At 43.2% G+C, this 12,275-nt stretch overlaps 1 protein-coding gene across 1 annotated transcript in view; it reads right to left on the bottom strand.

The window, feature by feature from the left end:
* Positions 1-12,275, bottom strand: part of ADGRG7 (adhesion G protein-coupled receptor G7) — a 50,157-nt gene that overhangs the window by 9,685 nt on the left and 28,197 nt on the right. Inside the window, 3 exon segments of the mRNA XM_037908237.2 lie at positions 1,466-1,578; positions 4,173-4,325; positions 8,941-9,098. Of these exon segments, the coding sequence (XP_037764165.2) occupies positions 1,466-1,578; positions 4,173-4,325; positions 8,941-9,098 (424 nt within the window).

Below are 12,275 nucleotides of genomic sequence, written 5' to 3' on the forward strand. Positions count from 1 at the left end.
CCTGCCACCCCATCCAACCCCTCCCCTCATTCCTGATTGCCCCCCCCCCGGACCCCTGCCCCATCCAACCACCCCTTCTCCCTGACCGCCCCCTGAACCCCATCCAACCCCCCCCCTCCTTCCTGACTGCCCCCCCGGGACCCCTGCCACATCCAACCACCCCTTCTCCCTGTCCCCTGACTGCCCCCTGCCACCCCATCCAACTCCTCCTCTCCTTCCTGACTGCCCCCCCGGGACTCCTGCCCTCTGTCCCCTGACTGCTCCCGGAACCCCAGCCCCTGACTGCCCCCCGCTGCCCCATCCAACCCCCACTCCTTCCTGACTTCCCCCCAGGATCCCCTAACCCCATTCAACCCCCCTGTTCCCCGCCCTCTGATCGCCCCAACCCCTGTCCACGCCCCCCCTCCCAGAACTCCCCTGTCCTCTATCCAACTCCCCCGCTCCCTGCCCCCTTACTGCGCTGCCTGGAGCACTGGTGGCTGGAGCCAGCCACGCCACTGCACAGCACAGAGCACTGGGTCAGGCCAGGCTCTGCAGCTGCGCTGCCCCAGGAGCTCACCACCCCGAGCATTGCACTGGCGGTGGTGAGGTGAGGCTGTGGGGGAAGGGAGACAGCGGGGAAGGGGCCAGAGGCTAGCCTCCCGGGCCAGAAGCTCAGAGGCCGGTCAGGAGGGTCCCACAGGCCGTAGTTTGCCCACCTCTGCCGTAGAACCATCTTTTCTAAAATAAATTTCTATCCTGCATCAGTCTCTGTATCTATCATACTATTGTCTATACAGTGAAATGTCATTTGTTACTTTTGATTGTCTTAAAAATAATTAAGTAAAATTAGCCAAAACTATACAGAATCCAAATGGACTCATACTGACACAGGGATATGATCCTTCAATGGGATCTGCACAGTCACCAAAGCCTGCTTCTGTGGATCCCTTTGAAGGATTGGGACCTTAAGGCAAAATTTTGTGAGTCAGAGCGGGTAGGTAGTACTCAGTATCTCATAGGAAGGGCTCAGTACCTCACAAATTGGGCTGTGAGATACTCTTCAGAACTCTGTGGTGCCACTTCTCTTTGAATCTAAAGTATTTTCAAATATAAGTTGTCCTAATGACTTTTAGTAATTAATTTTACTGCATTGTTATCCTCATATTTTAAAACAAGGAAACCACAGCAGAGAAAGGTTACATGATTTGCTCAAGGTCACACAGCAAGAGAGTGGCACAGAGGACAACCCAAGTCTCCTGACTTCCAGTCCTTTGCTCTAACTGCTAGACAATACTGCTCCTTAGGCTGACAACATATTTTAACATATTGTTGATACTGTGCAATAGTAATATATTAAGAGTATCTATCTATATTATAAAGTGACTTCACTCACTTTTTTCAGGCCACATTCAGAGCAGCATAATGTTCAATTAGCATAAAAATATTTTTGCAGATAATGTCTAGTTTATGTCTTTTCTCTTACCTGGTGAGAATTTGAAACAGAATGGTAATAACCAGACCAGCAATGGAGAATCCACTACCAATCTTTGAGACAATCTCTAGAGGTTTTGCATATTTGTAATTGATCTTGAAGCTCTAGAAAATAATTGTTATTGATTATAAATAAGATATTCAGCTAGTTGGGTGTGCATGTTGTGGCGGAGATAGTTTTCTCTCTAAAATTTATGTGGATGATTGACATGGGAATAATCATGTTTTTTTAATGTTATGGCTACTACTAGCCACTGCCAAAATTTGCAGGTCACACAAAATTAGTCAAAACCAGAGAAGTTTTTCAGGAACTTCAGAGGGACCTAACAAAGCTAAGTGAATGTATAATGCAATGGCAGATGAAATTCATTGTTAAGAAATGTAATATACCTGGGAAGAAATAATTTGACCTACTCATATACAATTCTGGATTCTAAATTAATTGTGACCTCTAGGGAAAAAAATCTGGGCAATATTATGGACAGCAAATCAGAACCTGTCCTCTCTATAGTTACAGTAAAAGCAGCAAACAAAATGTTAGCATATATTATGTCTGGTGCAGACAGGCCCGCCGACAGAAATTCCGGGCCCCAGGACAGAACAGTCAATGGGCCCCACTCACACACAAGCTGTGCCCGCGTGGACGCGGTCCGCCTGACATTTGGGTGGTGCTGTGCCCGCGCTGACTGGTGCCCAGCAAGCTACCGGCTGCACTGCTGGGCGCGCTCTTCTGGCACAGCCAGGGCTTTCACATGTCCACCCGGTAGGGTTGCCAACAGTCTAATTGCGCAAACCCAAACACCTTTGCCCCACCCTTGTCCCGCCCCTTCCCTGAGACCACGCCCCTGTCCTGCCCCTTCTATGAGGCCCTGCCCCCTGCTAACTCCATCCCCCCTCCCTCCGTCGCTTGCTGTCCCCCACCCGCACTCACTTTCACCAGGCTGGGGCAGGAGGCTGGGGTGCAGGAGAGGGTGTGGGGTCCAGGCTCTGGGAAGGAGTTTGGGTGTGGGAGGGGGTGAGGGGTCAGGCTCTGGGAGGGAGTTTGGGTGAGGGAGGGGGTGAGGGATACAGGCTCTGCGAGGGAGTTTGGGTGAGGGAGGGGGTGAGGGATACAGGCTCTGGGAGGGAGTTTGGGTGAGGGAGAAGGTGCGGGAATGGGCTCGGGGAGGGAGTTTGGGTGCAGGAGGGGTGCATGGTGTGTGCTCAAGGCTGGGGCAGAGGGTTGGGGTGCAGGAGAGGGTCAGGGGGTCGGCACTTACCTCGGGCGGCTCCCAAAAGATACCAGCTCATCCCTCTGGCAGCAGCTCCTAGGTGGGGGGCCAAGGTGGTCTCCACATGCCGCTGCCTACAGACACTGCCCCTGCAGCAATGGGAGCTGCGGAGTTGGTGCTCGGGGCGGGAGCAGCACACGGAGACCCCCTCCCCAGGGGCCTCAGGGACATGCTGGCCGCTTCCGGGAGCAGCCGCGGCATGGAGCAAGGTCGGACAGGAAGCCTGCCTTAGCCCCGCTGCAGAGCCGGTGGCAGCCAGGGGCCCCCAGTCCTTTTAAATCGCCCGGAACCCTGGGCAATTGCCCCCTTTCCCCCTCTCCCCCCCAGGTACAGATAACACTGGGCGGGCCTGGGTACAGATAACACTGAAAATATTATAATGCCATTACATAATTCAAAGTTACACGCTTAGGTGCAAAACTGTTTTAATTTCTGGTCACCTTATCTCGGAAAGGATATAGTACATAAAGGCAATTGAGAGATGGGTGATGAAAATTATTAGAAACATGGAAAGACTTGCCTATGAAGAAAGATTAAAAAGATTAGGGGTAAAATCCTGGACCTATTGAAAGTTGATTGCAAAACTCCCATTATTGACTTCCCCGAGGCCAGGATTTCACCCTGGAACTGTTTTGTTGAGAGATGATATGACAGAGATATACACAATGATGAATGACACAGAGAAGCCATTAATTCCTAATTACTCTCTCGTTATTAAAACAAAGGGACATTCAATGAAACTAAGAGGCAACAAATTTAAAATGAATAAAATAGATATTTTTACCCCCCAAAAATCAATCCATTGAACTCCTTGATACTAGATATAACCAAGGCTAAGAGCTTAGTAGACTTCTCCAAAGGGTTAGACGTTTATATGGATAATGAGAAAATTCAGTTATATAAGGTTGGATTTTTTTTATTTATTTTTTTTTTTTAGAAGGGATATAAACCTTCGTGCCTCAGGACATAATCCAGCCTCTAACTAAAAGTGGTTAGGAAGAAATTTCCCTTATGGCAGGTTATTCTGCAATTGTCAACTAAAAATTTTCTTGCACCTCCCTTTCATCTGGTATTGGCCACTGTCAGGCACAAGATACTGGACTAGGTGAAACACTAGTCTGATACGTCAATCCCTATGCTCCCTCAAGCGTCACTTCTCCCATGATACCTATAAGAAATTGGTCAACTAGCAATGTCTGTATAAAGGGGAAGTTGGGGATAGCTGATCTTTTAAAAATCTTGATTGTATGGTTTTCTTTCTCCCTCCCCTGCTCTTCTGTTGCTCCTCTTAGATAATTAGTTCTTTGGGGGCAGGGACTGCATCGTCCTGTATGTTTGGAACAGGCCTTATACTTACGTTCTGCTATTATAAAGCCACCAACAACAGAGAAGAAAAGACAAATGATTTGCTGTTACAAAACGTCTTACCATTAATACAGCAAAATTAGTAGTGTGATTACACCTGCAGCTCAATTCCTGTTTGTTTCCTTCTTTTGTGCAGCCTGTTGTGTTCCAGTCATTTGCACCGTAATCCCAAAAGACACATGCATAATCATGCAGCAGAATTTCCGAAGCATTGTACTGTGGATCGGGAATACAAGAAATAAAACTGGCAACAAACACTTTGCAAAGATACACCAATGAAACTGTGTTTGGTAAAGACTGTTCTTTCTGAAGGGAGAGGTGACACATATACTGAGGCACTTGCAGAGTTTCCAGTCAACTTTATGGGAGATCTTATGTTGAAGACAATTAGGCCTCATGAACTGACAATACACCTCAACTTTCCATTTGAGGGGTAAGAGGATAGTTCAGTCTCCATTTACATCATTGTTGAGACTGCCAACAAGCTGCCAATTTGCTGAAATTGTTTTGGTAATTATGATAGAAACACATGTCCAGTGAGAATTGGACAGAATTGGACAGAATTTCACATATGCCAAACAGCAATCATCAGATAACAGTAACACTCAAATGCTGCCAAAGTGAATTGGGTTTGCACTACAACCAAGAGGTAGAAACTTATGCATTCCACTGGCAATCCTACTCCTATCTACCAAATATGGCTGTTTAATACTTTTAATAAATAAAGCTTGCAATTTTGCATTTTCATAACATCTGTGGAAATTTGCAATTAAAACAGCCCTTTGCATTATTTGTGTATGATAGATGGACTTCAAATATATACAAAGGACTTTGAAATGCTCACATGAATCAATATGAGTGATACTTATTTTCCAGTCTACCCAGTTTATGATCTATCATAGTGAATCTTGATCCATCACATTAATGGGTTTGATCCTCCAAATCTTAGCCACATGATCAGAAAGGCTTGTAAGAAGAGGCCAAATGTTACCTTCCAGAAAAAAATGCATGTGACATTGGCAGATGAGGTGCCAGCTCATGCCAACATCCCAGGTCTTACTGAACACTTAAAATGAATAGCTGGATGCCAGGCCAATTCACTTGTGTTTTAGTGTAAATCAAAGTGATTGTTAAATCTATAAGAATACATTTGGTGTTTAAACTTCATCAAAACTAATGGCATGCTGCATGCATTTTTTCACTGTTTTGTATTCTATTATAATGTAATACCAAACATTTACATTGAAGAAGTCTTGTATAATGCAAATAAAGAACTTTAACTGGAAAGCACTAATTCCTGTGCATTTGCAGGCAAGTGGTCATTGTGTATGATGACCAGAGATCAAAGACTCTAAATGCATTCCTCTCTTTCTGCCAGTCAAAGAAAGAGCCCATGTGGGTAGGGACCCTGTCGGCTTGTTTTCTGTGAGAGGAAGATATAAGTATGGACAGAAGGAAGAATTCTTCATCTCTGGACTATTTGGATTCTAACAGGGCAGAATAACTGAACAAGAAGACGGAGATCCCCAGAGTTACTCTGGGTAGCCCTGAGAGACTTTTGGGAAACTGGCAGATTTCTACATCTCTGCTAGTATTTGGAATTGTAGACTGTGACTCACCGGTACATATATTTTACCTGCTTTAACTTCTCAATAACTCTCATTTGTTTTTCCTAGCTAATAGGACTTTACTTAGTTTACTATAGAAATGGCTACCAGTCTTGTCTTTGGTATGAGATCTAGGATGCAAATCGACCTGGGTGAGAGACTGGTCTCTGGGGACTGAGTGTAACCTGGTGTTTTGTGATTTTCAGTGTAAGTGACCATTTATCATACAGTCCAGCTTGCCTGGGTGGCAAGATAGACTGGAGTGTCTGTAGGGACTTTTTGTGACTCCACAAGAAGACTATTGTAGTACTTTTGGAGTTCACATTTGGTACTGGGTTGATGAAGTCTAATTACAGAACACACCACCAATTTCGGGTGTCTGCCCTGCTTTTGACAGTCTGCCCTGAGGTAGGCACTTATGGTCCTGAGCCACTCCAGACGGTGTGACAATGCAATCTAAAAATTCAGAAATCACGATCAAATAGGAAATTCACACAGATCACTGCATGCAAAAGGTAATAAACATATAGAACATGTTTGGGGAGAAGACAATTGAGGCAAAACTTGCAGCTATTTGAAGAGGCACCTGGAGTTATCTCTGAAGAAGGAAGAGTTTAAGGGATATGGTAAAAAAAAAAAAAAAGCAAGTAGAATTCAGGTAACACCCAAAAATGAATAGGTATGTTGGGCTGTATTTGGTATGTTATCCTTTTCGTGTTCCCAGAATTTATTATATTATATTTCCTGTAGAGAAATAACTATTTTTGTCCCTCTCAAATTTCTGATTTAGGCTCTGGTCTGTACTTAAAAAGTTTTACCAGCAGAACTATGTCACTTAGGGATGTGATTTTTTTTGCTATCATAGACATGCCAGTAAAAGCTGAGTGCCGATGCAGTTATGCTAGTATACACAGCTGATCAACGTGCCCTTGATCAACTACCTGAGAAACATATCTAAGAGGACCTAGACCTCTCTCTATCAGTTGAATAAGTCACAAAAGCTATCAAACAACTGAACTCTGGCAAGGCATCTGAAAAGGATGGAATCCCAACAGAACTGTACAAAGCAGCAGGCCCAAAGGTTATCGAGGTGCTCCACAACATCTTGAGCAGTATCTAGGAGGAAGAAGAAATGCCACAAGACTTCAAGGATGCTACCATTGTATCACTGTTCAAAAACAAAGGCAGCAAAGCTGACTGTGGAAACTACAAAGGCATTACTCTCTTCTGTACAGCAAGGAAAATACTTGCTCGCATTCTACTGAAGAGACTCTTTGCAAATATATCTGAGGAGAATTTGTCAGAAGTGCAGTGTGGTTTTAGACGAGGTCATAGCTCTATGGACTTATTTTTGTTGTAAGGCAGGTCCAGGAAAAATGTTCAGAGCAGATCACGGACCTTTATTCAGTCTTCATTTACTTGACCAAAGCCTTTGATATGGTCAACAGAGAGGGTCTACAGGCTATTCTACATAAACTGGGCTGCCCAAGAAGGGCCAGTTCCATGATCACATGACAGGACAAGTGCTCTCTAATGGTGACTCTTCTGACGCATTCAAAATCTCGAATGGAGTAAAGCAAGGCTGCGTTCACCTTGTACTTTACTTGCATCCTCAGCCATGCCACAAGGGACTTGGCTCAGGGAATATACATCCGCTACCAACTCAATGGCTCCCTCTTTGGTCTTTGAAGATTAAACATTAAAACCAAGATATCGGAGCGACTTCTCATTGAAGCACTCTTTGCAGATGACTGTGCCCTGATGGCCCACAGACATAATGGCCTTCAGGTAATCGCTGACAGATTTTCTGAAGCATCCCAGCTCTTTGGCCTCACCATTAGTCTCGGTAAGACAGAGGTTTTGTTCCAACCTGCACTTCATTCCAATGCCCCGGTGCCAGCCATCTCCATCCAAGGCACAAAGTTGAAAAATGTGGATCAGTTCAAGTATCTGGGCAGTACCATCTTCAGTGATGGTTCCCTTGACAAGGAAATTGCCTTTAGAATAGTAAAGCTAGCCAGGCCCTTGGCCGACTTCGAACAAAAGTCTTCAATCAACACAACATCCACCTCTCCACCAAACTGAAGATCTATAGTGTAGTGGTCCTAACATCTCTCCTGTACAGTTCTGAGACATGGACTCTTTATAGACAGCATATTAAACACCTTGAGCAATTTCACATGCGCTCCCTCCACTCAATAATGAGCATTTGCTGGCACGACAGAGTGACCAACAATAAGGTCCTTGAGAGAGCAAACATAACCAGCAATGAGGAAAAGTTGTTGAGAGTGCAACTTAGGTGGACTGAACATTTCATCGGAATGGAAGACCCACTCCCCAAAAACAGATCTTGTGTGAGGAGCTGAGACAGAGCAAAAGAAAGAAGGGTCATCTGTTCAAGTCCTTCAAAGACAGCCTGAAGAGCAGTCTCCAGAGGGCTGGCATTAACCCCAAAGAACTTGAGCAAATGACTCAGAACAGGACTCACTGGCGGTCTCTGACAAGATCAGTCTGCAACAATTTCAAGCAGTATTGACACAGTTGTCTCCAGGCTGCATGTGAAAGGCACCATAGAGCTGCACCATCAAACATCATGGATACGGACTTCCCATACCCTCAGTGCGGCTGATTCTCTGCATCAGCGTTCGGACTTCAGAGTCATATGCGTAGCCACAGACGAGATTCGTGATATCATCATCATTGTTACCGATGGACTACCAATATCACCAGTGTAAGGCACTTACTACAAGTATAGTTTATTTCACTTTACCTAACTGGAAAAAGCTATGCCAGTATAAGCACCGTTCTACCAGCGTACATTACACAGCTTTGCCTTTTTAACTATACCAGCGTAGTTAAAGCAGCTGAACTTTTAAGTGTAGACAAGTCCTCTTCTGTCTGGGTGGCATCCCTCCCACGCCAATAACGGAACAATGATAGAATTATGTTGTTCTTTTGAAGACTAAAAAAGAATAAAGGTAAACAAAGCCCTAGAGCATTTTAAAAACTGTAAACTTCATACCTTCTATGAATGCAGCGACAACACTGAGGGGATAGAGATGGTCATTTACTATATGTTTCCCTAGTGCCTGCCCAGTCTGGTTGTGGGCAGTAGGTGCTATGGCAACTGAAATGGTAAATAATTGAGGCTGCAACAGCAACATTTTCGAGGTAACATTCTCTAGAATACGCTCTCTCTCAGTTCTATTTGTAAGAGGACTCACCTTTGGCTTGAAGACTATTTTAACATCGTTGACTGTTGCATTAGCAACATTGCCAGAGATAACTTTAGTATGATTAAAATGAGTCTTGTAATTTTTTGATTGGAAAAATTTGTCATTTTGATACAAGACAAAGCCAATACGTCTATTTCCAGATGAACCTACATTGGGCAAAGAGAAAAGAGATGTAGGGTCACAGATACCTCATGGAACAGATTATTATAGAAGTAGATGATAGCAACTTCTATATTTAGCTTGCCTAACACTTCCATTGTAAAAGATCCTTTGAGAAGCTCTTACGCCTCCGTTATACACAGCAAGCCTTAATATTTGTAAGGGAAACCCTTTGAGCTAAGGAAGTACCTTTTCTCTGTCCCATGAGATTCTAGTCAGCTTTTGCTGAGACATTAACTGTTAAAAAAAATCACCGTTTCCTTTCTCAGAGTTGCATGCCCTGGAGCAATTTTGGCAGTCTGCAAGAAATAATAACTATATGCATGAACATTCCCAATTGCCAGGTTCACAACGATTACGAAGCCACAGCAATAGAATCAGACACGGTGCTGGGAATACGTGAAAACTGCCAGAGCAGCTATAGGGATGGGGGAGAAGAGGTCCTGGCCTCTTCCCCTCAGACCCAGCACATGGCCTCAGTGGCTCATGCACTACATGGGAAAGGAACTGGGATAGATGGCTCTGCCCCCAATATACACCTTTTCTGCACAGCATCTGGCCCCAGCAGTTTATTCCCATTTTCTGGAGATACCTCATGGAGCAGGTTCTCACCCAAGAGCTAAGCAAGGCTGAGCTCCATCCCTCTGCTCCCAATACAGCACATTCACCCAGGGGTCCATCCTGCCCCTCTGGGATAACAGCCTTCTCTTTCTGCCAACTAATATAGTTAAACCTGTATCTCAAGAACTCCTGTTGCAGTCTATGCTGCAGTGCAGAAGGCTCAGGGTGGGGTTTTTTACAGTTGCACGTAGTAGAATTTGTATTTACCTTTTCAATTTAAGAAAACCTAGGAAATTACATACAAAAAACTACTTTAAAAAGGCTTTTTACAATGTATTAACTTAAACAACAAATTAAAGTCATAATATTAACAAAAATAGAGAAAAATATTGCAAACAGAGAAAAATGCTAATATATCAGTCTGCAGACTGCATCTCCTTTAGGATGGGGAAGGTAGAGCAGAGCTGCAGAATTGTCTCTCTTAGGGTGAACGAGACTGTGAAAATAAAAAGAGCTACAGAGCAATTAGATCACACTGGTTTAGAGTCTTCCAGTGTATTTAATTATTTGTATAGCACCTTTTACTAGTATCAAATCAACGAATAAGCAAATAAGCAGATGTGACATTACAGAAGTTAAGAGACAGATGGACATCTGTGAAAAGAACTTCTAAGAGTGGAATTATTTTTTAAAAACTGTATACTTGTAATGACGATGAGGAAAGACAGTAGCTGTTGTGAAAGTAGAATGAATTATGTTGAAATTATAATTCATCAGAGAAATGCTGCTTGAAGGGTTTGTTGAAATATAGTTGTCAGGAAGAGAAACATCAAGGAGTGTGAGACAATGGGTCCTCAAACTAATTAACTTAGAGCTCCTACTGAGCTAGGAGATTGGTAAACGTTAGTATGCAAATAAGATATGTATGTATATTTGTCAGTTTCTGATTCCTTTTGTCTCTTATGTTAAATTGGCTTTGGCTTATCTGTTTAAATAAAAAGAAAAGGAGTACTTGTGGCACCTTAGAGACTAACCAATTATTTGAGCATAAGCTTTCGTGAGCTACAGCTGACTAGCTCACGAAAGCTTATGTTCAAATAAATTGGTTAGTCTCTAAGGTGCCACAAGTACTCCTTTTCTTTTTGCGAATACAGACTAACACGGCTGTTACTCTGAAACCTGTTTAAATAAGTTAGCTTGAGCTTTTGCAGGAGGCTCACATATCTGGGTGCACTGGCAAAGCGCTTTGCTAATAAACAGAGTGGTCTGACAAATTCTGTGAGTCTTGAATCTGACTTTGACACTGTTTTAACCAGTTCTCCAGGGTTCATTGTTAAGTCTTCCACCACACAAAGAGCAGAAGACGTACTTTTTTTTTAGCCTAGATGATTTTATTCAGATAAAGGAAAACAACAAGAAAAGAGAGAACAAATATAAAGTCTGCATGTGAAGAAGAACACATTTGAACATCATTTGAAACTAGACTGTCCTGTACCACAGCACAGACTTCTACACCACTGGAGCTACCAGACTAAAACAGCCTTCTACTGCTATTACCTCTGTAATCCTCAGGGGAGGGAATGGGCTGCCCTAGCTCTCTCTCTCCCATACCATCCTTACAGCTGCTCCAGCACCGCCCAGGTGTTCCCAGTGCTGTACTGTGTGTGTGTGTGTGTGAGGTAATGCTGATGCTGATGCTTTGGTAGCAGCAGAGGCCTAGCACTTTGGAATGTTCATGTCACCATTATTGTGGCAAGTTGTCATCATTTCCCTGAGGAACATAAGGGCAGCGTCAATTGTCAAATATGTGTACCTCAGCAAAACCTGAACAGATGTTCACAGGAATAAGAAAAGACATTTCTCTCTAGCCCCAGGCATTTCCCATTGCCATATTTCAGAAGCCTGCTGCAAACAATTGAGGTGTTAGAACTTGTTTTTTAAAAAGGTCTTAAGGAATTTTATGAAGGAAAACGTTAGGCAACCTAAATATAGGGGTCATTCCCAGTTTAATGAAAATAAAGTGGCCACTGTCCCTGCAGCAGAAAAACAGACTACTTAATATTTAAAGATGCAGTACACCAAAAACAAAATTACCTCTTTGCGTGCTATATATACACTAAATTTAACAAGTTTTCTTATAATTTAATAAAGAATCAGACTAGTGACAAACTGAAGTTAGAGACTCCCTCATGTCAGAAATTAATTACCTATCTGTAGCAGAAAATAATTACTTATCTATATCTACCAATCAAAATGGCCTTTCTTTTTAAGAAAGAATTTTCTTTTTAAGCTTACATGGTAGTAGTCTGTAGTTTTGGAGCAGAAATTTTTAGTCCAACCTCTAATGGAGATGTGTAATTTAGTGGTTCACTTTGGAGACTGTAGCTCTGTAACCACACATTCATTACAGTTATAACATAAAAACAACTCAGGCCATGTTACAGGTAAGTCAGCAGTGATTCACAAATAGGTCACACAGTTAGCTTTGTCATGTACACTTCTTGTTCTATGATATGTGCCCTAATATATGTACATAAAAAGACATCTTTTCATAGATTTTAGTCAAAGGAGTGTGAGAACACTTTTGTGCAGAATTTGCCCAG

Source organism: Chelonia mydas, chromosome 1 (genome assembly GCF_015237465.2).
Source record: "Chelonia mydas isolate rCheMyd1 chromosome 1, rCheMyd1.pri.v2, whole genome shotgun sequence".
NCBI lineage: Eukaryota > Metazoa > Chordata > Testudines > Cheloniidae > Chelonia > Chelonia mydas.